Raw genomic sequence first — 27463 nt, 5'->3', positions numbered from 1 at the left:
TAGAGATGTTTCTGGATTTTGTAATAAAATCAAACTTTTAACTAGTTTGTTTTGTAAGTATGTTTATCACAGAGGTATTTCTAATAAATTATGTGTAAAGAGAGTGTGCAGAGGCTGCTGGGAACTGTTGCACTTTTTTCCTGTCCCTCTGGATTGCTACTTGGAAAAGGTTTGCTCCAGGTGCAGTCTGTTCTGTCTAACTTTAGCTTATGTGTTGATGAGTGCTGTTGAAGCAGCATTACCTCTGCTAAAATTGTGATCACGTACTAAATGTTTGGAGCCAAAGTGATTGTTCTGACTACAAATACTTTTTAATAACAGGCTGAATGTTTTAGGTACTTCAGGCTCTTTTCCCTAAAATGAAACGTACATCTATTTTTTTCCTCCTTGCATATGGAGTAATTTTGAATGTGCCTTTTAGTTTGCAACCCAAAATGAGCTACAGTTTCAGTAGTTTTACCTTGTTACCTTCCTTCCTCCAAGCTGCACAGTGTCTTGTGACCAAGGTATTAACCTTTCTCTGTAAAATTGAAATTGCTATATTGGTGTCAGATTGAGAATTTGGAAAATGTTTTGTATACTTTTTTTTGTAGGTAATGAACTGCCAGTTTTCCCTACTGTAGGTCCTTCTGAAGACTTGACTTAACTTCTTTGGAACAGGGAGAGGGCTTGAAGCTATAGCAACAATACAAAGCAGGAAGAGTGGAATGTTATTCCATGTGATTAGCTAAGCAAAGGAAAAATAGACCTTATATCCACAAAAGAAGAACTCTAGCTCTACACTTAAAACCTAACCTTGTCACAAATGTGTAAAAAATCTGAATGTTTCTGTCTGATCTTGGCTGAAGATACTTTCAATGATGTTGCTGATATTTCAAGTATTTTATTCTCCTTCACTCACCTTCCTCCATCAAATAAGGCCTGTTTTCCTCAGTTATACATTGGTGAAGAATTTATCACGGTTTTGTTTTAACACATGGAAAAATTACTTAAATTTGCAAATATTTTTAATGTGCTATTCTGTTACTGTTTAACACGCATGAAAAGTAAGACAGCACAGCAGAGTAGTCTGGAAATTTAAATTCTTTGCAAGTAACAGAGAAACTCAAAATACTAAGGTGGTAGCGGTGCTTCTTCCAGTGTGTATATATATGTGTATTGTCTATGACTCTTTTTTTCCTTCTTTGCAGCTTCTTCAGTTGTATGCTAGTGTACTCCCTTTCTATTCTGATACGATTTTTTTATTTTTCCTTCTTCCTACTTGTTTTTCTATCACTTATACCTGTCTTCATTTCTGTAGATACTTATTACTGAGATAATCTCTAGATATTTATTAATAAGATAATCTCTTTCTGTCTGTGTCTGCTTTGATTGGTTTCCTCTACCTCCGCTTCCCTTTCGTAATTCGATTTTCTTGTCTCCCCTGTATCTATCTATTACTATTCTTTATCACATTTTCCTTTCCCAGCAGGGTTCTGTGTTGAGTGCTTCTCATCCTGCCTCACGTGGCTGTAGTAACTGAGTTGTAGCTCAGGTGGTTTGAAATAAACAAGATTCTGTGCTTCAAATTCACTCCATAAAATTAAAGCTGCAGCACAGAGTCTTGTAAGTATGAAAATATTTTCATTCTAATATTTCAAACTGTCAGTAGTAAACTGAATGTATCCCTTGTGTTAATATAATTAAGCACCCTTCTTCATTAACTTGTGTAAGAGCATGTAAAATCTGAAGCTTTAATGAGCTGTGAAATCTGTTCCAGAACTGTTTCAGAAGTTTTCTGAATAGTCCTTATTTGTCATGTTATCTTCAGTAGTGTAGTTCTGCATTAAAGAATCAGAAGGAGATGTGGGTGATCTTTCCACAGTCTTCCCTACGCTGATGCCCGGTCCCTGGAGACTTTTGAGGTGAGGCTGGATCAGGCCCTGGGCAGCCTGATCTAGCTGTGGTGTCCCTGTTCATTGCAGTGGAATTGAACTAGATGACCTTTAAAGGTCCCTTCCAATCTGAGGATTCTGTGATTCTATAATTTTGTAGGACCAATGTTTTAATAAGACAACAGATGCAGAGGTGTGGTGCTGTTGAAAGAACGTAATCTTTCAGAGCACAAGAATGGGTAGCCTGAGTTAGGATAAGGATCCATCTTGTTCGGTTTCCCGTGTTTGACAACAGCCAGCATTAGATATTAAGGGGAAAATAAAGTCTGACAGGGCAGCTAGTGTCATGTTTTCCCTAGTGTGTAGCTTAGAGTAAACAAGTAATTAAGGAACATTTGGATGAGTAGAGTAACACTAGCTTTATCAGTCCTGTGCACCTTGTGTATGATATCTGCATGTGTACATTAAGATAGCTGTGTGGCTTGAAAACATCTGCCAGTAATTTTCAGAAATACATTTTTTCTCTAACCAGAGATAATACAATGCAGTAACTAAATAAGATAGTTAAAATTAAATGAGTGACAGTAATTTCTCAGCTGAAGATACTCCAAGCCTTCAGCTCCTGACAGCTTTTTAATTACAGAGGTCCAGAATGCAGTTCACCAGGTATCAAGCTTAGCCTTACTTTAAAAGGCTATTTAAAAACTTTCTGATGTTTGAACTTGGAAAAAAAAATCTCTTTGTTAATTCTTCCTATCATGTAACTGTGGGTTGAATGACAGTTTTGACATGCCTGATTATTCATCACTGCTTGGCTTCAGCGATGTTTTACAACCTCTATTTTTTTGTTAGTTTATGTTCATTATTACAGTGGCTTCACAAGAGAGCTTTTAGCGCAGGAATTCACATATTTTCAGAGGCAATCTGAAAACTCTAACTATTCTAATTCTATTAGCTTCTTGCTTTTCTGATTTCTAGGATAAATACATTAAATCAAAGCAATCTTAAGTAAGCAATTGATAAAAATTTTATAGTTTATTTCTGTTGCTTAAGTTTTGCCTTTCAAATTCTTCTGCCTAAGTGCGTGGGTAGTGAGGAATAGGCTAACCTGATTATTTGGAGACTTGTGTTGAATTTGTCAGACCCTTCTACGTGTTTTTATAAAATTGCTTGGGTGTTCAGCTTGATCTCACAAATTTCGCATCCTACAGGGACCAGGATTCATTAATCACACATAGGATCTTGGGATAGGAGAGGCTACCATTGCAGAACCAGACTTAGAGAAGGTGAGGAGAATGGCTGGTACAGTGGCCTGACTGCCTCTTAGGAAACCTATTTTCAAGAGCAACCTCTGGGATCCTTCTCAGGTTAGTGGAGGATAGGAATTGGACAATGTTCTCTAACTCTGGCTGGGAGACTCGTGCATGCTGCACTCCATACCCTTCCAAAAATGGGTTGTAGATGGAGATGTGTGATGTGTGGGTGGGACTTGCAGTTTTGAAATTGTCTTATGAGAAAACTCTGATTTTTGAAGTCCATTGTTCTCCTGGATCAGCTCTTTATACTGTTTATCTTTCTTTACTGTTTCTTAAATGAGAAGGGGCAGTGAGGGACAGCTGATCCTGTTAAGACTGGGGACCTTCATGTGGCACAAAAAAAAAACAGTAAAAATGTGAGTCCGCCAGAAAGCTATGAAGACTATTTACAGAAATGTTAAGCATTGGATAATAACTTCTTCTACACTAAAATGGCCTCACATGGGAATTTTGTATTGCCTGTCTTCATTTTTTTTCCCGTTTGTTTTTAGATGGCTAATTTACTTAATTTTCCCTGTCTCTTTCCCTGCTTTACTCAGCTCTACAGCTGCAACGTGTTTTGTTCATTTTAAGTTTTAGACTCTATCTTTTTTGTTGTTCTTGTTCCCCCCAGTTATTGGTCTTGATGATACTATGGATGAAGAAGGAGTTAAAGAGAGTGGTAATGATGCCGTTGATGAAGATGAGTTAACTATACCCAACCGGAATTTGAGGAGCCGTTTGGAAGAAACGTCAGTCGCATCACCCAGAAAATCACCTCGTTTAATGGCACAAGGTGGTCATTCAATATGTTATGTTTCATACATTCAGGGTCAACTAAATTTTTATAATCCCCTCCTAATGTTTATAAATTATAAGTAAATTTTAATATTTGATTGTGTGAATTAGAGTACAGGCTTTTTTTTTGTATAACTGGAGCTGGAGTTTGGTATCAGTAGGGTGTTATTTGGTTTGAATTCCTCTATAACAAATATTCTTCCTTGTGTCCTGTAGCTTTCAAGCTTATTTTACAGTTTTGATCATTATACCTAAATCAGATTATCAGTGTGGTTCTTTAACAAAACCACGTTATATTTTCAAACAATATTAGAAAACTAAGCTAGCATGGCTCTTTGTTTTGCATTAAAATTTTTAATTCTGCTGTTATTTTTTGTGTATTCTTTTTGTTTTAAATTAAGTTATAATAATAGTTTTTAATACAGACATCTCAACATGCTTAATAGTTACTTCAGTGACATACTTAAATTCTGTATGATTTTGTTTATGATTTGCTATTATGCCAGTTGTTCATGATGAGGGATTTTTAAAACTTACTCAGCTGGTGGAGTTATTGACAGCCATACTTCTTCCATAGAGTACGCTGAGTTAAAAAGATAAGATTAATTAATAGGGAAATGGGAATTTAAGGAAGTCTGTGTTACAAAGCTGGTGAATATATACTTTTTTAAAAACACAGTGGAATGGATGACTGCTTAAAATTTGAAGAGATGTCATCAAGTGAGGCTGTTGCTGACTTTCAGATTCGTATATTGTACTCTCTAAAAACTTTGTAAACATTATAGCTATGCTTCTAATCACAATATAACCTAGGCATTTTTTTACTTAATGTAGAGCAGATAAAGTTAAGTGCTAGAAAAGTAGTGGGTTTTTATTCTTTTTTCCATCAGAGGTTCATCAGAGATTTTTTTCTTATGCTATTTGGAATTGTAACAGCTGTTAGAAACTCTAACATTCCAACTGTTGTGTTTTTCTATTATAAATTAATTTATTAGAACTTAGTTGTTACACTGAACTTGAGTTCTCTTTGTGTCTGGTATTGTAAATAAGGCTAACTCCTTCTGTTCTAGATTATTCTTGTGTTTGCAAATAGCAGTATAGAGTAAAGCTAAGACATTTTCTTTTTACCTTCATAGAGCCGGTCCGAAGTTTGCGACAGAGCACACTGGCCAAACGTTCAAATATTGCACCTGTAGTTAGTACCAAGAAATCATCTGTAAAAAGTGGATCTGCCCCCAAAACAGGACAGAAACAGCAAGAGAAAAGTCTAGCTAAAGAGGCAGATGTTGCCACACCCCTGAAAATAGAACAGCCTAAAGAAGTTAGGCGTAGTACAAGGCGATCAGGACAGACGGAAGGAACAGTAGCAGCTTCCCAGAGTAATACAAAATGTATTCCCGGTCCTGAAGAGGTAAATGAAACGAAGTCCGAACCCCTTGAGGAGGCAAAAGTTGAGGAAACATCCGAAGAGTTAAGTTCTAATTCTGCAGGAGCTTGTACTCTTCCTAAAGAAACAAAGGAAATATCGGAGATTGCTACAAAGACTGAGTCTGGGAATGTTGATTCAGTTTGTTCAGCATCTGCGGATACTGAAATTACTGCAGTTAATGATGAAGCAAATGATGTGAATGATTCAATGGGCTCTGAAGCTTCTTCAGAAGAAAAGAGTGAGAGTAAAACAGATAAACTGGAGACGATAACAGAAGAGCAAAGTGGGATAACGGGAAAAACTAATGATCTGTCTAGTGTTTGTGTGAATCAGAGTGAAATTTCTGAGACCTTTTCAAATTTGTCTGGCTCTGTAGAAGATGGGGTTGAATGTCGATTGGCTTCCTGTGTTGTGGAAATCCCTTATGAAAATACATTGTCAGTAAAAGAATGTATAACAGAACCTGTAGATGATGGCAAGGGTCTAGAGAAAACTGTAACTTCATCAGAAAAATTACTGGACAGTACAGAGTTTGATAATAAAGACTTGAAAAGTGAAGAGTTTACTTCTGTTGACCAAGGAAATAGCATTTCAGAAAGCGCTGTTCTTGACCATACAAGCCAAAATGTGCAGCAGCAGATCAACAGTACTACGGGAGAAGACTCTGACACCTTAAAATTTCAGGTTGATGATAAACAAATCAACATTCCATCAAAATGTGAAAAGAATGCAAAACCCCGGCATAGTAAATCTGTAGTAGAAAATAGTCAAAATATGACTGTGGGTACTGAACAGAAGTCAGGTACAACACAACAAGATGTGAGGCATTCAAGAACAAGAGCTGATTTTACTGTTTCAAGTCTTCACAGTTCATCTTCTGCAAGTCTCAAACGGAATGCAGATGAACAAGAAAGTCATCAGCATCCAAATAACCCTGTTAAAATTAGGAAGAAACAAACTGATCTGTCTTTGAAAACAAAGGGCCGTCTTACAGCAGCCACTGTGAAAAAGCAGGCCAATACAATGCTGAAGAAAATACCCCGAGTCCAGACTTCTGGGCTAGTACATAAGTCATCAATTCAGAGAGCAACTGAGAAATCTACTCAAAGTGGTTTTAAAGATATCCACCACTCTGGGCACCCAGTACCAGGGCATATTTCAAATCTTGGTCAAAAGCAAGCCCAGAAATACCAGCTTGCTTCTGTGCTAAAAACAAATAGCTCCACAAAGGAGGAGGTAGAGGCAAAAGATGCCCCTATGGCAGAACATCTGAAGGAGGATGATAAAGAAAAAAACAAATCAAAAAGAGTTGATAAGAATCTTCAACCTCGCCAGAGAAGAAGTAGCAAAAGTCTTTCACTTGACGAACCCCCATTGTTCATTCCAGATAACATTTCAACCGTTAAACGGGAAGGCTTGGAACATACCCCTGCTAGTGAAAGCAAACATGTTTGGGTGCCCAACAAGCAGTGTGGCTTTTGCAAAAAGCCACATGGCAACAGGTGTGTGTGGCTTTGTGTCTGCAGAGTTATTTAACATTGGTCTCAGAAGATTTTTTTTTTCCTCTTAACAAATGTTTCTTACTGCTGGTACCCAAACAAAAGCATAGCCTTGTAATGAAAGCCTGTTAAACTGTGAAATGGTTTCATTTATCCTCATATGCTTTTGTGTTTTAATTGGAACATTAGAAACTAGTTTGGCAATACATTTTTACTAGGAAAGTTTTGTTTGCAACTCAGCCGCAGTGTTGTGTATTCTGAACTAATTTTTTGTTTCTGTGGTCCAGATTCATTTCTTTCTTTCCTCATGCTACTTAAGTTAAATGGTTATATACATATGATTTTTAGCTGTTAGAACGGGGATTCTATTATGTAGAGGTGAAGAGGGGAATAACAAGTTGGGGTGGGGAGCAGAAAAGTCTGGGGAAAAATTAGGAAACTTTCATATGGACATATCTGCAATTGCCTTCATATGCAACCTCATTTCCAGTTTAAACTTGATATCCCTCTGTCACTAAGTGAAATGAAAAAGGCCATTATGTTCCAATAATGAGCTGTCAATCCAGGAATGAGAATTCCTTTATTACCACTTTTTATGTTTTAGATTTATTCTCTAGTAACAGTTTGTTTTTTGCTCATTTACTTTGCAGCTGTAGTAACTGTGTCAGTGTTATTAAAAGAAGTAATGCCAGGTTTGCTTTGCCTTGGTGGTGAGAATTACTTGATAGGAGAGGCAATTAAACTTAATTTCATATGCTTTCTTTTAGAAAATCATTGCTAGAACTTGTTACTATTTATGACTCTGTAATATTGTTTTATTCTGTGCAGTTGGCATCTCCTCAGTTTAAGCCAGAACTAATCTTTTTGAAGTAAAAGTAATGTTACAGCACATATACTGCCTATGTATTGGTACAGGAATAAGTGCAGCAAACCAATTTGGCATTGTCAGGTTTTAGTGCTCTTAGAATGGCATATAACAGTATTAATATTTGGATGACCAACTGAGGTCATATTTGAGAGTGCCCATGAATTTTCTTGGATTATGATTACTGGTATCCCAACCTTTTTAATGTCAGTTGTTGTTGTGTGGGTGTCTTTTTTTTTTTTTGACAACAAAAATCTGTCAGAAATCTTGATATAACCAGCAAGCTTCAGCAGAAGGTTGGATTATGCAAATTTAGAAAGATATAGGGAATGTGATTGAGATACGCTAGTGGAGTGAGGAAGCTTGCATTATTGAGCCTTATGCTTAGGCTTCTTAATAGAAGAATTAAGACCAGTCTGTCATATTTTATTGATGCTTTCTAAAAATTGTTATTTTTTTTATTTCATAAACCTTTCTGATTCGCTTAATGTTGCTAGGATTCAAGAGGAAGCAAAACTTGTATCTGAAGTGTCTTGGCGTTTTTACATGTGTTTAATTATAGGTACAAAGCCAAGCAAACATTTTCAGTATAGTACAGAAAGATTAAAGTAATACATTTCATAGTTTTGATGCTTTTCCAAGTGAGGAAAATATCAAAATTATCCAGAGGAATGTTTTTCCCCTTCTCCTTAATTCACTTTATGGATTGCTTTTCAAGGAATTTTTGTTTTCCTTATGTAATAGTCTAGTCAGCCAGCCTGTTTTGTGTACTTGTATGTTCGTGGTATAGGAAAAAGGGGAAAGAAGAGTGTGAGACAGGTATTTGGCAAAGACAGGGCTAAGATCTGAAACAATATTTGCAGTATGAATCTTGTTCAGGGGTCACTTCAGAAATTTTTATCAATGCTGTAGTACAAATTACTTGTAGAAAAAGTTGAACTGAATTTGCAGTCTTGAGTTGGTAAATAACGTGCATAAGAGCTTTGCAATATGCCATGTTAATGAAACACACTAGGAATTCAGGCTACAAAATAGTAGTAACTTGAACCCTTTTATCTTCTCTGCAATAAGTACAAACTTGCTAGGTTATTAATGTAATGTAAGCTTGGAGAATTGGTTCAAGTCAGAGAGAATTTAGAGGTTGTTTCATCAGCCTTGTTTGTGTAGAGAGTCCCCAAGGGGGATGTTTATTTAGGCCTTTCACAGCCCCAGGGTGATCTTCCTGTGCTATGCTTGAAGAAGAGCACAAGATGGATGGTACTGTTGTGTGCTATTTTATTTCAGAATCAGCTCTTGGAAAAATTGATCCAATTTGCTACAATTGACAGCATTCAAAGTTGAAATACACTCATTACAGATGATGGAGATATTTGGTTGGGAAAGAAGGAGTCCATCCTTGTAACTTGCAAGATCAAAAAAACTTTCAAGTTATAGTGTGCCTTTCCTTATAAGAGTTATGCCTCTTTCTTAACATTGATAGGTCTGATTGTTATTTTTGCTTTGAACAGTGACTATTCATATTCTACTTTCTACTTGTCTTGAGGCTTATAAGCTGGAACCAACATAACTGAATTGTATTGGGTATCACCCTTCCCCATAAACTGGGTGATCAGTGCTTGACTTAGCAATTGGTTGTTATAGTCTGTTTGCTCGATGGTATTCTGTTGATTCCCATTCATTGATTTACTTTTGCAAGATAGCTAAAAAAAAAAATTGTTCTTTGAAATGAAAACTAAACTCTCTGTTTCTGGGTCAAGTCAGATGATTGATACCTTTTTTATATTCAGTAATTTTATCACATGTGGAACAGTTTTATCTGCTTAGAGCAAAGTTTGAATTGTTTTTGTTACTGATTGTGGTATTTCAACTTGTTTGACTTTACCATTGTATTCCAGTACTTTCGGATGTTTTCTTGTCAGCTAGTAACATATATCACACACGTACATTTTCAGTCATCCATATATAGATGAAAAGTATATGTCTACATGTGTGTATATGTATGCACATTGCATGAAGGTATTACCTGAACTTCTCAGTGAGTTGAGGCAATGTTGAAAACATTAAGATTTATCACAAATGTAAAAGTTACTTTTCCAGAAGGCAGATTGAAGATATTTAAAAATAGAAGAAAAAATATTTAATTTCCTAGCACAGAGCTGGATGAAGATGCTCTGCAGATGGTGAGAAATCTGCTAATTCGAGATTTCTTTTTGTGTCCATATTACAAATTTCTCCATTTTTCCTTGTAAATGTTTGATATGCTCAGGCTCATAAGCTGAGCTAATTTCTTTCTTAGACAGATAGACAAAACTTAACTGAGGTTTTGGAGATCCTCTCCTTTGTCCCCAACTTAGGGTTAGTAATTCATAGCACATAACTTGAGGTTTTCTGTTTCTAAACAATTTTTCTAGAAAGCATTACAGAAAGCAAAAGGAAGTTTATACTTTTAATTGCTTTCTAGTAATTTCCTCTTGATTTCTACAGTTTTGGTAAACTTTCTTTTTTCTATAGACCTGTTTTGGTGTTGCTTGGTATTTGATGATGCAGTTTGTGTGGTCAGAGTACTAGGCCTTCTCAGAGCTCACAGATAAGCTTAGCAGTGCAGCACAAGAGTTTTACTTAGGGTCATCTTTTTCCTTCGTTTCAGTTGTAGGAAGCGAAGGAAAAGTTACTAATACTGTAAAAGCCAATTGTAAAGGTGTAGAATTCAATTTAGCAAATATAAAGTATTCTAATCTCTTGGATTCAGAGAGTCACCAAAAAGTTTCTGTACAACTGTGATATACAAAATTACTTCAGCTTGTGTGTAAAGTTTAAAAACAAACAAATGGAAAAAAAAATAGCCGCAACTGGAAATTTTTGCTATAGTAAAGTTTATTAGGACTTCTTAAAATTGAGAAAAATAACTTCTTAATTGAGAAAAAAAACTTCTTAAAACTTGAGCAAAATAATTTGGAACCAAGGAATTATGTAATTCAACCAATACTAAAAGGAATGGGTGAGGAGAAAGATAAAGGATGTGAACTCATAACCATCCTTAAGTGCACATATGTTTCTAAGGGTAGATGCATCAGCAACAGCTGAGTCATTGTTGTGGCAACATATGAAATAGTAATTAGAATAATTATGCTGCCTTAGTTCTGGCACATGTTCATTGAATAGTATGAGTATATTGAACTGTAGATGATGTGTGATGTCATCAGCTTATAGCCGTGGATGATGCTGTTACGTTTTTGCCTATTACTGTTTTCTCTCACTTTGAAAAGTATTGCATTGTTTAAAGCCCTCATCCATGTGCTGTCGTCCCTGTAGCAAAATTAAATTACAGTATAAACAAAACAGCGTTGTAATATGTTGTTAAAAAAAAATTCAAGGACTCCAGTGTGTTTCATACTCACAGCTGTGCCATTTTATTGCTAGTTTTTTTAATACAGATTCTATTACTTTGCTGTAGTACTAGTAGGATTATTATTAATGCCTGTACCAGAAGAGAGTCAGGAAATAGATAGTTTGAATTGTCTAAAATACATGGTTTTATAAAATATTTTTGTATGTGCAGTTCTTAGAACTAATCCTGTAAGATGCAAAACATAAATAGAACCACTTGCTAATGGAGCTGCCTTTAATACTTCTTTTAACAGGTTTGTGGTTAGTATTAGGAGATGTAGCCAGTTTTTTCATGGTTTGGGGAAGATCAAGGATTTTTGTTTCCCTGTTGCTTGGGCCTATTTCTTTTATTTACCTTCTGTTCTGGCAGCATAGGGTTGCCCGTGTCATAGTTTGCTTCCTTTTTGGAGAGGCTTTCGTAACATGAAAAACAGCAAAGAATCTGCCTTTAAAGGAGAAAGAGGCTTGTATTATATAAAATATGAGTTACTCAAACTTGGTAATTAGGAAATTAGAGTCTTTGGTATCTTTTTCCTGTGCTGTGCAGTCCATGTAAAGGCATCTGATGATAGTGTTTCTTTGAAAACCACTAGTTCTTGTTTCTAGAAGATTAAAAACCTGAAAAAATCATTAATCAACTGTATTAAACTTGTATGGAAAACAAACAAACAAAAAAACACATTATATGCTCTGGTAACAAGGTTGTGCACTTTTTTTTAATAACCATTTGTTTCACTGAGTTTTTAATTGAGCCCATGGTACACTGATGTGAAACACAGGCTGTGCTAAAGCTGCTGTGAATATCTTCCTCAGTCTCTATGGGAATAAAGTGGACTGATAAAGGTTAAGCCCATCTCTCTTTCCTTCTAATAATGATGTCTATATTAGCTGAAGGGAAAACAATTGTTTCCATGCAGTGTCTCAGCTTTAATGTTGGCTGACTTGTAGCATCAGTGCAGCAGAGGCACTGTTGTAATATTAATACAAATTTGCAGAGGGTTTTATGGAAGATTGGTTAATGGTACTGTTAAGGGCCAGAGGATAGTATTTAGTTGTTTCTGCATCTGAAAGATAAGGGGAATGTTTTAGATACTCAAATCAAGTACATGAAGAGTGGTTTTACTCATTTTGGGCGAGTTGAGGGTTAATGTCCTTTTGAATAGTTTGATCGATTCTAAGATTTCAGCCTTGTGGTGTTTTCTCTGTGCCGTGTACCACAAATACAAAGATTTAAAAAGAGGCAGTTATTTCTGAAGGAAATTATTTTCTGTGTCAATGCACCTTATATTATTAATTAATCTTAGAATGCCGATTACCAGCTTGTACAGAACTGTTCTGAGAATTCCCATGTTTTTGGTCTTTTGTTTTACTCGTAAGTATATTTTTACATCAAACAATTGTTTTATGAATAAGACAGTTTCTTCCCATGTTTTAAAATCTTATTTCACAGTAATTAGTTTCTCTAGAAACTTGTTTTTATTATATGTATTTATGTAAAAGAATTATAAAACCTGACGTGTGTATTTTGAATTTGTATTTTGTGGTCCAAACCTGAGTTTTTTATCTCACAGATGAATCTGATTTACCAAAGATAACACTAAGGAACGTCTCCTAGTCTTAAAAAAAAAAAAAAAAAAAAAAAAAAGGGGATGGAATGTTTGCTTCAATTATTGTCTCTTTTCGTCTGTGATCCATTCCTTTCTGATTTTTGAGGAACATCTTTTTACACTATTATATGAAGCCTGCCAAGAATTCTTTAAAAGGAATGAAACAATAAAATACTCCATGTAAAGGTTGCAGTGAACTATAGTACTTTCCACTGTCACCTGTTCTTAGATTTTTCCATGAACAAAACATTTTTATATTGAAGACATGTAAAAGCAGTTCTAATCTTCTACTGAATGGGCAATTATAACAATATTTTAAAACACTTTTTTTTCTCTTTCAGCTTTACATCTTCCACTCCAGCCTTACAACATGGGTAAAACTCCTGCTCTGCAACTTGAAGCAATCTGCATTCAGAAACTTCGGTGTTTTAAATAGTCCAAGATATCAGAACCTCTTCAGTCACAACTGACAGCTTTGCAAGAGGACATCTTTGATCCTTCAAGCGAGGCTTCAGTGTCCTTTGATGTCCCCTTTTAATTTTGCACTGTCACTTTTGTTATCCAAATACAATTACTGTTACAAATCATAATTGCATTTTGTGTGCAGATGAGTGAAACAGATAAAGATGTAAATGTGGCCTTATGGTACAAAGGATTTCTTACATTACTTGTATCAAAATCATATGTTCTCTCTCAGCCTTGAAACTGAGACTTTCAGCTGACTAGTTTGAAAACAGTGAAATTTTCAGGCAGGCAGCACCACTATTTTTATTAACCATTTTGTATAACAAAGTTTAAGCCAGATGATTGTAAACACTGCAATTTTGTTTATTGCACAGGCTTCTTGGACATTTCCAGATTCCCTTTGTAGTCTTGGTTTCCGAATCTGAAGTTTTATTATGCATGTTTAAATACATTGCAATTGAAACCTTATTGTAAAGGCTGGAATTAACCTAAATGGATACTCCATCTTCAGTAGTTTTGTTAAGATGACTAAAATGACATCTCTCCATCTTGGTGTATATTCTTTGTAAAGAATTAACTGTTTCTGAGCAGAATTCATTTACAGTTTTTTTCTTTGCTTTTTTATTATTTGTGTAGAAATGTAGAAACAAAACCAACAAAGTACATTTGTAAATATCTTTGAAATTGGGCTATTAGGAATCAACTTGTTCTTCGAAGCCTGTGCTTCTGCTCTTCTGCTTAATTGCCTTAAATTACTCTTATTCAGCAAGGTTAAACTACTAAAAAAAAAAAAAAAAGACTCAGAAACTGAAATCACCTAGGTCAGAGTATGGGATAGACCTTTATAATACACTGTCCACCTAGGTAAAGCCTTTGTCATAGGAAGGGGGAGGAAAAAAAGTCTCACTTCTGTTATTGCTGGGCCTGAAAATAAAGATGTAAGACTGAATGCTTATTTGGTGCTCTACTGATGTCACAAGCCATCCCTTTTGCCCACTTGCTGTTTGTGAGCAAAGCTGCAAATTACACATGCTATCAGTTTAAAGCTGAAGTTGTGCAGCATTTTGTCTGTTCTAGACTCTCATTCATCCGTGCTTGTCTGTGAATTTAATCCATTTTCTAAATACTAATCAAAATTTTAATTATTCTTGCTAAAGGTTGCAGTGTGCCCTGCTCATTTAACAAATTAGTTTCCAGTGCTTGAGTTTATAAACTGAAAAAAAAAAAGTTTTTAATAAAAATTCAAGTAGTATTTGCAGCTTCAAGACTGTGCTTTCTCAATTTCCTTCAGTTTTTAACCAGAAGGTATTCATTCATCAGTACAACAAAATACTTGTCTGTTTTGATCTTATTTCAACTCTAGAAAATGGTTTTGGATTTTTAGAACCAGTTTTTGGTATCCCCCCAGAGTTTTAGTAATTTTTTTTGCGATGATGCAGGATATATTGTAGATCCTTGGAATTGTGAAATAGGCATTCATGCTGTATTTCATACCATCACATGTTTGGCTCTAGGTTCTCATAAAGAAGTAGTCATCTTTGAGTTAAACTTCCATCAGTTCTCTTTTGTTTTACTATTATACTACTGTATTTCTGTGGTAAGAGGGTCAAAAGCACGTAACAGTAACGCCATTCTTATATCCTGCTTTGCTGGAGCATATATGTGAAGAGATGGAGGTATGACAAAACTTGAAGGAACCTCTGACTTCATTAACTGAAACTACTGAATAGATAACTAGGTATTTTTGTTAGTCATCAATAACACCAACAAATGTAGCTCAGAAAAAAAAATAGCTTTGTTCACAAACTAGAGTATAAAAACTGTTTTTTTCAAATCTAGTGAACAGCAATATAGGCTACTAAAGCTGGAAGTGACCTTTCCTCAAAGCTGGAGTTTTAAAGCTTATCAGACTCAGTTTGCATCAAAAAAACTATTTGCTTCAGCAGAACTTAATCCTGATTTTATTTTGGGTAAGTAAGGACAGAAGATAAAGCCACTATTTTCTTCTTTTCTGCTCTTGCATTTCAAACTTCTACTGCTAGATTAGGAAGATTCTTCATCTTTTGAGATACTTGTAGTTTCCTGAATGCAGTACCAGCCTAAAACCACCTGGAGTGGTCATCTGCAGTTCTGGTGAATGACAGTTCCTCTAAGCACATTTTTTAATATGCACACAGACTTTCAAAGTAGGTAAGTCGGCAAGTAGTGGATCCTCATTTTTACAGCAGCACATATGCAGTAGGAGTCTTCCGTAGAATAGCCTATAGACTTCAAATCAGTCATCTGTGGAATTCAAAAAGAAATTGTACATATTTTTTCAGTATTTATGAAGTCACACTTCTCATAATGCAATCACTTGCAGTCTTTCTATATTTTCTTCTGCCAGACGTTAAGATACATAATGATATCTCGTGTAAATATAAAAAAGATAAGGAAAAAAATTGAAGTGGATAATGCAGGAGATGTTTTACACCGTTTGAAAGCAGATCATTAATACTTACATTAGGTGTATTTTTATAAGAAATTATTTTAAAAGCAATTACTTTCAACGGAGTGAAACAAATGTATTGATGTTTAATCTGTTTCACTTTGAACTTTGCTCCAAAATAGTTCTTCTGAGAACTTACACCAATCACTGCAAGTAGGGACCAGCTATACCTACTGAAATTTCAAAATAGCTTTAGCAAAATCATTGGAAACTAGGGTTTTGTTTTAGACCAGGTGATTTTAATAACACTTTGAAGTGCAGTCTGTGCATAAAGTCACATTTTCTGTAAAATGATGAAACAGTTTAAGTGACTGTGAGATGAAAAGTGTTCTTGAAACAGTTCTCATTTTGGTGTTACAAGTATGATTTAAGAAACATTAGCTTGGAATAAGATGGCAACACAGAATTGACATGTACCTAATTTCAAACAAACTAATAACTGCAAACAGGCCAGATTTAGTGGGAAGCCAAATTCCTGGCCCCAAGTTCACCAAGAAAGAGAAGAAAAAAAAAAAAAAAAAGCAGCTTTCTGGAAATAGATCTGTGCTGTTTATATTTCTCAAAATGTTTAAACATCTCTTACTGCAGTGGAAGGCTAAGTCATATCAGCTGATACGTTTTTACTGTGAGTTTGGACGAAAATGTGTGTGATACACTCCTGCAAGAAAATGTTTCCGTCTTCTCAAACATGAGTTCAGTGCTTCTGAGTTTTTGAGAGGTTTTTTTTTAAACTTTGCTCAATTTCTTTTAATAGTACTCTAAAAAGTTTCTCTTGGTAGGGCTTTGGGGCAGGTTACAAATATATAATGAGGTTGTGATACTCTCTTGGACTATTGCAAAAAGGCAAATCAAACCACTCAAACCCACAAATACAGTTATTTCTCAGATCATACCATGTTGTAAGGCTGGAGATGGATGTAAAGCTACAAAGAAAATCATTTATCAGGTAAGAACAAGTTACTGAGATGCACAAATCAAGTGTGATGCATTCTGCTTGAATTGTTGCTTGCTTTTTTATGTGCTAATCTGTATCTTGCTTTGTTTTCAGGTTTATGGTAGGCTGCGGTAGGTGTGATGACTGGTTTCATGGCGATTGTGTTGGACTGAGTCTTTCTCAAGCGCAGCAGATGGGTGAAGAAGATAAAGAATACGTGTGTGTGAAATGCTGTGCAGAAGAAGACAAAAAGGCAGAGTGTTTGGATCAAAGTGTTCTGGATGCTCAAGTGAAAATTGAAAGCCACAAGGAAGAAAAAACAATTGAATATGAAAAACCAGGGATGTCAAAGCAAGGACCTACTTGTCATCTGAATTTAACAGCTGAGAAAGGAAAGCAGACAGAGGACACAGGGAAACACAAAGTCAAAATTTTTAAACGAGTGAGTTTTATTTAATGCTTAAATCCTGAGGGTAGAGGAAGCTTTCTCCTACCTCCCTTGATCAAAAAATACTGCGTTATAAACGTTTTTGAATCTAATATAAAACTTCTCTGTTATTATTTTCAGAGTAGCTTCATTTTCAGACAGGTTTGGCTGTTCTGAGATATTATCGATATGCTCCTCTCTTACACAGAAGTGTGCGCATAGGTGGATTCGCCTATGTGCGTTTCTGTCTGTTGAAGCAAAATACACTGTTCAGAAGCAGCTCTTAACTTTTCTCACCAGAGAAAGAACGCATGACAAATGTAATAGAGTGAGTGGTTACTATGCTGTAGAATTTCCCGTGTTACCTAACTTGCATAAACTAACACTGTAGCCTAGGATCAAAGGATAGCCAGATGGTTTTGAACATTCTATTTATCTTTTTTTTTTGAACAAGTTAGTGAATTTTGTCTTCAGGGCTCCTATCACTTTTATAAGGTTTCTGTCAATTTCCTGTATTATATAAACATGAGGGGTATGACTGTTTACATGGGTGGATAGCAGTAGGACAAGGGGGAATGGTTTTAAACTGAAACAGGGGAGATGGAGGTTAGATATTAGGAGGAAGTTTTTCACACAGAGGGTGGTGACGTGCTGGAACAGGTTGCCCAGGGAGGTTGTGGATGCCCCGACCCTGGAGGCATTCAAGGCCAGGCTGGATGTGGCTCTGAGCAGCCTGGTCTAGTGGTTGGCAACCCTGCACACAGCAGGGGGTTGAAACTAGGTGATCATTATGGTCCTTTTCAGCCCATGCCATTCTATGATTCCATGATAAAACATACATCCTTTAAATATCTACAGGACTAGGTGAAAACATCTATTTAGTTTTGACTATTTTAACTTTAGATTTGATTTAAAAGAAAATGATTGATGTTTTAATTAGTGTTTTTCTACTTTCTTTTACTTACCAAGAGCAGTGAGGTGATTTGCTTTTTATTAAACTTATTCAGTCTTTTGACATATAGTATCATTTACCATATCTTAATCATCATTGATCATTTTTTAGTTTTATTTCTGCATAGCATTACTGTGGTTCTGATGTGTAAGCTCTTCTGTTTAATTTTGATCAGGTTTTGTTTTGATTTGTTTTGTTTTACATATACTGTATAATCATACGTGGCTTCCTGTGGATGCATAACTAAAACTGGTTAAGGGAAGTTCATTGGTATCCCTGACCTTTTAAGACAGCTGAACGCACTGCTTTTCAACACTGAACTTAACTGCAAATTGCCTGTGATGTGCCTTGGGCCAGTTTTTCAAGGAAACTGTCAGTCAGTAGTTGGTAGTAATTTGGGATATTGTTCAGTAACTTCTAAGGCAACATTACATAATGGTACATGTACATCTGGGGAGTTTATTGTACTGTATACTAAAAAATTTGAGAAAAATGCATGGTAATTATGCTGTGATTCATTACAGCCTTCAGTAGAGTGCTATCATGTAAATGTTTGTTTCAGGAATCTGGTGATGGGAAGAACTTGTCAGAATCCAGAGACTCAGATACTAAAAAAGGCCAACATGTTCCTGCTCGTAAAGCATCGCAAACTGCTGTAATTCCTCGGCGGTCCTCTGAAGAAAAAAGTGAAAAAAATAGTAAAGAGTCACTTAGTGTGGTTGAAAAGTCCACAAAATCAGGTAATGACTTGGAAAAGTACTCCATGTACGATGACTTTCTATGTAGTATCAATTTTTAAATGTTTCATTCATGCAATTGATTTTCATTTGAAATGTTATTTGAAAGGTGGAAGGTGCATATTTTCCATCAGAATAAACCTACCTGCACCCCCACCTCCCTTCTGGGAAACAGTACTCTTAAGTTCATGATAATATGAAATTCCTGTGATCTGGCACTGAAATATTAGCAGCAGTGCTAGTGAGATTTTGTATCAGAACTGTCTCTAAATCTCAAACTCTAACTTTGAATTCATGTCTGAAAAAAATCTGCTTTTCTGGTCTTTTGTCAATTCTGATGTTCTAGAAACTTTTTTTTTTCTGGAAGAAAGAAATTGAAAATGTCAGACTTAAATGTAAATCTAAATGTAAGTATTTGATACTGAGTGGCATCCTTTAGACTTCAGATACCTCACTGTTCAAGTTTTGAGTCACAAAATAGCTGGCAACCTCTCTAGCTACATATTGCATGGATGAAATGAGTCTTTGGCATCTGTGAAATCACTGAATTGTTCTAAAATATATTAATTAAATTAGCAGGTGACAAAAGGATATCACACTGATGAGTTCAGAATAGGAATTAACCTGAAGATCGCTTATAAACAGGGTGGCTTGATAGTCTCCTTTGGGGCAATTAGCATAAAAATGGATAAGCAGTGAGTTTGTCTTAATCTTAACTGCTTTTTAGGATGCTTATAGTGGCATTGTTTATTGCTAATCTTTCCTATCATAGAAAATACAATCGAAATATACACAAAAATATAATCCTCTGTTATGGGACTATATTTTCAGATGGTTGAAATTTGTCCGAAATATTGCTTGCGTGTGGAAACTTCTGATTTCCCCTGACACTCCTAAGCTTCATTTTACTTTTAAAATGGTTTCAACCCAGCTCTTCATTCAATTCTGAGAAGAAGATGAGCAAATAATACTTTGAGCAAATAAAAGCTCTATTAGAGCTGCTTTGCTTAATAAGTTTAGCAAATCAATACTTTAGATCACAGCATAAAGGTATGACAACAGTTTCTCGTCTGTACCTCCTTTCTAGTGAGGAAGGAGAATTCATAATCTTGTTAGGGATGACTGTCACATTAAATACAGAGCTGATGCTCCAACTACGTAGTCTGCCCCATGGAAAAGAAAATCTGTCTTTTTCTAGTTACTTGGTAGGTAGGATGCATCTCGTATTGAAGCATTTTGAATCGCACTCAATAGTTGAAAGAAATAATGAAGAAATATTCTTTTTACCATCAGTCACAAAGCTAGGTCTTTATTAGTCTTGGATTTTTCATATTTCTTTTCATAGTAAAAAAAAATAATGTTTTTCCTCCCCAGTTTCATATATAGAAGGCAACTACTGTTTACTGGAGATATATGCATATGCTGGGACATGAGTAGTCAGTTGAAACTTTGAAAATTAAAATTTGAAGTGATAGTTTAAATGATTGTGATTTGGATGGAAATGTATATTGTTTATATGCATATATTTTTATGATACGTGATGCATTATTGATAAAACATTGAAACAGTAAACATGGAAAATGTATATTATAGTGGCCATGCAGCTTATGGTTTTTAACTCTGTGTTTTCATAGGCGCTCATGAGAAACAAGAAATTAAGAAGAAGAAAAATGAGAAAGGACCAATCAGTGCAACACATTTACCAGCCGTGCCGGCTTCCAAACCTTCTGCTGATCAGATAAGACATAGCGTTAAGCAATCTCTTAAGGAAATTCTGATGAAAAGGTATAAACATATAATGAAATGCATTCATTAATTTGTATTTTAATTTGTATTTGTTCTTATTTTCTTTCAGAAGACAGAGGGGAAATAATTATTTGGAAGTAATTGGTAATTTTTGTATTTACCCTTCTGTTCTCTCGCAGGTTGACAGACTCCAGTTTAAAGATTCCTGAGGAGAGAGCAGCAAAAGTTGCCACAAGGATTGAAAGAGAACTGTTTTCTTTTTTTCGGGACACTGACTCAAAATACAAGAACAAATACAGAAGTTTAATGTTCAATCTAAAAGATCCTAAAAATAATGTATGTATTACTTGTCCGTAATGATTTGCAGAAATCTTTTATTTACTGTGCGTTAAAGGAACAGTCGTCTATGAGAATGCATTATTAAACCTCTCACAATTAATCCTTTTCATTATTATTCCTCTATGTTTCCTTATCCCTTTGATGTTTTGTCCTCTGGTTTCATACCCAGTCTTCTGTTTCTTTGTTTGTTTGTTTTTTTTCCCTATCGTTAATTATGCAAATCTTTGCTCTCAGTGTACTTAATAGTCAAATTTCAAAGTGTAGTGAATATAGTTTGCTTTGTCAAAGTGGTCTTTACCACTGCTGTGTATTTTTTCTCATAATTTTCTTTTTTTTGTTTCTGTCATGTAGCTTGTCTCACTGTGGTTTTGGCTTCCTATGAGCCCATTATTTGATATTGCATTTTTAGCTTCTGTCATTTTTACTTTTTATCAGTTATTCTGGTCATTTGTACTCCGTTATGATCAAGTTTCTTTATTCATTCTCTCCCTCTATAGTAATGATAACAGACTGTAAATTGTATGAACAGGCTAACTTCTTTAACTGGCTTGCTTTGTTTGCTCATACTACCAAGTTATGTGAGTTCTTTTCCCTCATACCTGCACGCCCCTTGGAATTCACTTAAGTCAGTCAGGAAGCATAGATATCCTCTTTATTATTAGCTTCTCTGTGTTGCGTCATACAGAGAATTTACAGCTTTACAAAAAAGTCTGTTACTGCCACAGTGGGCTTAAACTTACTTTCTATTTTTTGCAGCAGCAGTTAATTATACAGCTGATCATTAAGGGTATATGTAGATGTAGACTAAACAGGGAACTCTGGAATTAAGGTTTTTATCTTTAAAAAAATATAAAAGTCTAGTAGTGTTTCTCATACTGGTAATATTAAAAAAACAATACATTATGTTTATAGAGAGTATATTGAATGTTGTTTTTCTACTTTGTTTCCTGTTAGGAGCTGTTTTTGTCTCCACAGCAATAGTTTTCTTTTTTCTTCTAGATATTGTTCAAAAAAGTACTGAAAGGAGAGGTTACTCCAGACCATCTAATAAAAATGAGCCCAGAAGAACTGGCCTCCAAAGAACTGGCTGCTTGGAGACAAAGAGAAAACAGACACGTGAGATTTGTCAACTTAATGTTGTTTAGTTGGCTGTCTAAGCGTATTTAACTTCTGTTTCCAGGTTAAGTGTGTTTAGGAAGAACAGAATGCATGTCATATAAATCAACTCCAACTGGTCAGGAGGACCTCCATAATTTATGGAGTATTCAAAACCAAAGGATACGTTAGTACAGAAGTGAAAGAGCTCTAATAAATTCCTGAAAGGGGGAAACGATGCAGCTTTGTTGGTGCTCTTTTTTTTTTTCTGTCTCAAGAGGAAAGGCTTTTGTGACTGTCCTTACTTCCAGCAAGATTTTAAAGCTCTACTTGGAGCTTTCTTTAGGGGAATGTGGATTACTTGTATTTAAATTCAGTTTTGAAGGTCTACTTTCCAGTTTCCTTATTCCTGTATTTTAAGTGAAGTTAGATGAGCTGCTTGTGTTTTTTCTTTGAAAAAACTGCTTAACACTTGTAAAATAAGAATATACTCTTCTATTCCCAGAGAGTTCCTTGATTGCAGTCCTTATTTTCTGTTATTATGTATGCTAATTTCCAAGTTTTATTATATGGAGGCAAATAAATATTATCTCTTGTTTTTACAGACAATTGAAATGATTGAGAAAGAACAGAGAGAAGTTGAAAGAAGACCTATCACAAAAATTACTCACAAAGGAGAAATTGAAATTGAAAGTGAAACGCCAATGAAAGAACAAGAAGTTATGGAAATTCAGGTGGGAAAGAAAATGGTGTATTTGGTTCCCAGATAACATGGTTGTACATCTGTGGTTACGTGTTAGTTCTGTTTTAAGTTTAATTTTTCTTTCATCCTGACTGACTTTGACTTACAAAGCTGTTTTTTTTTTTTTTTTTTTTTTCCCTACATTGTGTCCGTGACAAATTGATGAATACAGCAGAAAGTACTCTAAATCTTATGTAAAATATATTTAGGAATACCTATTCACAATTTTCATGAATTTATACAGATTTTGTCATAGCCTTTTAGGCTGAAAAGACTTTATAGCCTCAAAGCTGTAGACCTGAAAAGAAACTTTAAGTCTGAAGGGAAAAAAATACTTTAAATAAATTGAAGCAATAAAGTGATACTAGGAATATTAACAGAAGAAAAAATCTAACTGAGATGTTTTGACTTTCCTTAGGAACCTAATATGATGAAGTTGCATGAGAAGTCAGAGGAAGCTGAAAAAGATAAAGAAGGAAATGAATCTGCATCTCCAGACACCACAAGTCAACACAAAAATCATCTCTTTGACCTTAACTGCAAAATCTGCATAGGTAACAAGAACATAAATATTTTTATTCCCAGTTTGCAGAGAAAGATGTGGCAGCAAAATTTTACTTACTTTACAAGAGGGACAATTTTAAAATGATAGGCTGTTGGCATGAAGTTGCCATCTGTTTAGAAAATGCAGATGGAGAAATAGATCCTTTTTATGAATGCATGTGCTATTGTTCATACCTAATGCATTTATCCTATTGCATTACAATGGCAATAATGTATTTTTGGTTCATCTTCCATGGCTTCTGAGGAAGCTCACTTTTTTTTTTAAAAATAAAAAAGAAAACAAAACAAAACATTGTAATTCATTCACCACAGGTCGAATGGCACCACCTACTGATGATGATCTTTCTTCGAAAAAAGTGAAAGTGTCTGTTGGAGTTGCACGAAAGCAATCAGACAATGAAGCAGAGAGCATTGCAGATGCGCTTTCTTCAACATCATGTATTTTAGCTTCAGAATTACTGGAAGATGATAAACAAGACTCATCAAAATCATCATTCCCAACTCTTCCAAAGTAATAAAAACTTAAGCAGCAGTATTTTTAAAGTGAAACACATTATTTCTCTTGTTAAGCTATGATGACTGATGTTAGTTTTTTTTATAGCATTTTGTAATTTGCTATAGTGAAAGCTGTACACCTCTTCTTAGGAATGGGGCTAATTGCTTGATGCTGTGCATTTGTATCAGTAATGCTATATGTATCGTGATTACAAACTTCTAATTCTCATCTTTCAGGGAAATTAAATTATTCTATGTGCCTAAAAAGAAGTAGGTTTATATTAAAAAGGTCAGAATCTAGATTTCATATTGTGTTGTGGTATTAAGGAACGTAGTATTTACAGTGCTGCAATTGAAGATATATGTGTGTTTGTATACATATATTTAATGTTAGGGAATTTGAGTTTGCCGTGAACAAACCATGTGAGCTGATAGATCAGGCTAGTTTCAAATCTCAAAAATTACTGTGCTAGTTAGTTGACTTTTCTGATGTTTGTCTCTTACACTTTATCAGTTATTATCTTTATGTACTGCAACAACCAGTGGCAAGACTCTTAAGTCTTGCCACTGGTTAACTGTGAGCATGTAGCACCGTGGATCTGCTGCCTTGCAGTTAGCACTGATGTCCACAGTCCTTCTCAGGGTTGTGGGACTAGAAGTCTTCTTCTCAGGGTTGAGAAGGTGGAGCTGAAGTGATGCAGTTCTTCTTACCTATTTTCCCATTGCCCGTTCCTGGTGATTAATGTTTTCTGTATTATCTCCCAAAAGAAAGAGAGGATGGAGAAATCTCATCTCCTACTGACATAGATACTAGATTTTTTGCAGTTCTGTTTTTGCCAGGCATCTCCCCTGCTTGTTCTGCAGTAGTATTCTGTCAGACATCTCTCCTGCATGCTCTGCATCCTTTGTTGTTGCCTTTCAGATTCTGTTATGGTTTACAAATGCTTTCTGTGCCCCATGTGGAAGCCAGACCACAGCTCTCTATTTGCTTCTTTGCAGTTACCAGTGATTTTTGTTTTATGATTTGCTATGTACAGAATGCATGTGTGTTGTGTCTGGCTATGTTGTTAGCAATGTTATGGTTCCAGAAATGTTTATGTGCTGTTGCCTGTTTACGCAGTTTTTATGTTTGGTTGTTGACTTTTCTTTTACTTGTGGCAAGGAAGTATGAATTATGTCATGCTTTATGTTTTTGCATCGTGGAGTTCATCAGGCCTTTGCTTTGGCCACAATGATATCTGGTGCAAATGATATTTAGAGAATAGCTGTCACAACCTTGAGTTTAATGTACAAAGTATTTTCATATGAAAGAAGCGTAGTTTAGCTTAGCAAGGCTTTTGACACTGTCTCCCATATCATTCTCATAGGTAAGCTTAGAAAGTGCGGGGAAAAAATCCCGCCTCGATGCTGCTTTCCTGTGAAGCTGTAGGAAACCTGCTTTAGCAGGGGTTTGGACTAGATGATCTACAGAAGTCCCCTACAACCCCTACAATTCTGTAATTTTCAGCAATGTCAGATTGTGTGTTCTGAGATGCTAACAGCTCCTCTGCGTTGAGGAGAACACCACAGAGCAAATGAGGGAAAGCAGCAGCCATAACTTCTAGGCCTGTCATCTTACTCCTTTGAACATGAAAATGCAGTAGCTGTTCTTGAACAAGCTCTCCCTTCTGATGGGGAATTTTCTTTCTCACCACTCCTTGCACTCCCCCTTTCCCTGGTTTGTAGTTTATCCAGTATGGGTGTTCCTGTATTTGCTGTTAGCTCTCTTCATTTTCTTCCTTTCAACCTTTACTCTCTGCTGAATTGCAATTATGAGGATGATTTTTCTGATCTGGGAGACAGGTTTCTAGAAAAACATTGACTCATTTATTTAGAATTGACCAGAGTCCGTGCTGAAATGCGACCTTTATCAGGACATAATCCTTCAACAAGGACACTGGACTTTGGTTTTAGAATGGTTTGCTGAAGATTCAAAGGAACAATTTCTAGTGTAGACAGAGAGAAACGTAGGTTACTGTGTTACTGCACTGTACAGCATTTGTTACTAGTGAGTGGCTGACAAACACTGCTAGTAGCATGCATAGAATATTTTTTAAAAAAATAAGTTTAGAAATGTTAAAATGTAGCTGTAGCTTTTCTGTGAAGAAGCTCCCAGGCTGAGAAACCATCTCCTGTGAAATTATTTAAGTCTTTCAGTTTATTTTTTGCAGTTGCTTTGCTATAGCTGCTGACGCTTTTTTTGAAGTGTGTGTGGGGAACGTTGCTTTGTATGGGTGATGATTTTGCAGTTGGGAGGAGGTGCTCACAGAGCTTGTGGAAGTGATGCCTAGGTGAGAGCAGCTAGCTGGCCAGGCAATGGGAAGCAGGTCCACAGGTGGTGGACAGACAGCACTGCAACAAGAAGTAGGAGCTAGGAAAGCAAGGTGAAGACAGGCCAGCAATTTGCATGCCGTCTTCTCCCTCTCTCCATGTTGCAGGGGGAAGATAGATCTTAATAGATCTCCAGCACTGTACATGTTTCTCTGTCCTCTTCGGTACCGTTTTGTAGCTCTTGGACAAAATAATTTCTGCAGGCTCCAAAAATGCAGTGCTGAGCTAATATGCTGCTTATTTAATGGTTCTTAATGTAAGAAATACCTTCTGCTACCCTGGAAGATGAGGAATAATAATAGGCTTGTCTGCCTATCTGTTTTCATGCACACTCAAGTATTCTTAACTGAAAAATAAAATTCTTTATGACAGGTAGCTTCTTTTATGAAGGTAATGATTTACATGTCATGTTCTAAACAAAGTGGGTTTTGTCTGTGTTTTTTCTTTTTTTTTAAGATCGGAAACACCTGGTACTGTAGAATGTGAAAGTCTGTTTCTGGCACGCCTGAACTTCATCTGGAAGGGTTTCATCAACATGCCTTCCGTGGCAAAGTTCGTTATCAAGGCTTATCCAGTGTCTGGCTCTTTTGAGTATTTAACAGAGGTACTTACATTTATTGCAAAGAATGGACAACACTTTTATTAACTTTAGTGACTTGTTTACCGTGTAGGCTAATAATAGTATAATGACAGAAGACAGGGAAGTGTGATCATTATACTGAATATAGTGCTTGCAGGAGGAAAGAATCAGGGCAGAATTTATCTGTATAAGTAAAATATTTTTCAGTTTGCCCTGCATGGACCCATGGTTCAGCAGAATTCAAGTACTCTGATGTATTTTAAGATGTTTCCCTCTCAAGTTTCTTGAGGATGAATACCAGTTTTTGTAGAGATGATTTTGTAGATACTGAACTGTTTCTAGTTTGTTATGGAACATCTTCTGTGTTACAAACTAACCTGAAAGAACAATATTTATTAGTGAAATAATCATCTCAGTGGCATCCATTTTCTGAATTACAGGTGAGAAAATGAAAACTTCCCTTTGAATTGAAAGCGTTAAACAAGTCAGCATCAGTTTTTGTAAGAGAAGTGTCTGTTGAGGATTTCTGTTGACATTATGAGAAGTCTTTTTTTCTGCAACAGAAATGTGTGTAACAGGATTTGTATTTTTTCTAATCTGGTGGCATTGCAGTCCCTGTAAGGCTAAATTATCCTTCAAAATATTTATGTAATATTCTATTCAGTATCTGAGAGGCAGAAAAAGGCTACGACTACTTGTAACAGTTGTCACTGAAGCATAAAATAAAGATCAAAGAGCACATAAGGCTCAGTATCACTTCTCACCAGTGACACAG

The 27463-nt window shown here is 35.6% G+C and overlaps 1 protein-coding gene across 9 annotated transcripts in view; it reads left to right on the top strand.

The window, feature by feature from the left end:
* The window catches only part of PHF3 (PHD finger protein 3), a 48442-nt gene that overhangs the window by 13887 nt on the left and 7092 nt on the right, over positions 1-27463 (top strand). For 2 of the 9 annotated variants that reach the window (XM_021392643.1, XM_021392642.1), the window contains exons 2-13: positions 3086-3160; positions 3804-3965; positions 5104-6898; positions 16756-17083; positions 18583-18760; positions 20392-20542; positions 20683-20839; positions 21842-21958; positions 22543-22671; positions 23098-23233; positions 23556-23754; positions 26565-26712. In XM_021392643.1, the coding sequence (XP_021248318.1) occupies positions 3824-3965; positions 5104-6898; positions 16756-17083; positions 18583-18760; positions 20392-20542; positions 20683-20839; positions 21842-21958; positions 22543-22671; positions 23098-23233; positions 23556-23754; positions 26565-26712 (3480 nt within the window). In that variant the 5' untranslated portion in view covers positions 3086-3160; positions 3804-3823. Of the gene's footprint in view, positions 1-1499; positions 1606-2037; positions 2541-3085; positions 3242-3803; positions 3966-5103; positions 6899-16755; positions 17084-18582; positions 18761-20391; positions 20543-20682; positions 20840-21841; positions 21959-22542; positions 22672-23097; positions 23234-23555; positions 23755-26564; positions 26713-27463 lie in introns of those variants that run through there. The other 7 variants (XM_021392639.1, XM_021392638.1, XM_021392637.1 and 4 more) reach the window with 5 other exon arrangements.

This window comes from Numida meleagris, chromosome 3 (assembly GCF_002078875.1).
Source record: "Numida meleagris isolate 19003 breed g44 Domestic line chromosome 3, NumMel1.0, whole genome shotgun sequence".
In the NCBI taxonomy this organism is placed as follows: Eukaryota; Metazoa; Chordata; class Aves; order Galliformes; family Numididae; genus Numida; species Numida meleagris.
This window is presented reverse-complemented; position numbering and strand designations above follow the sequence as displayed.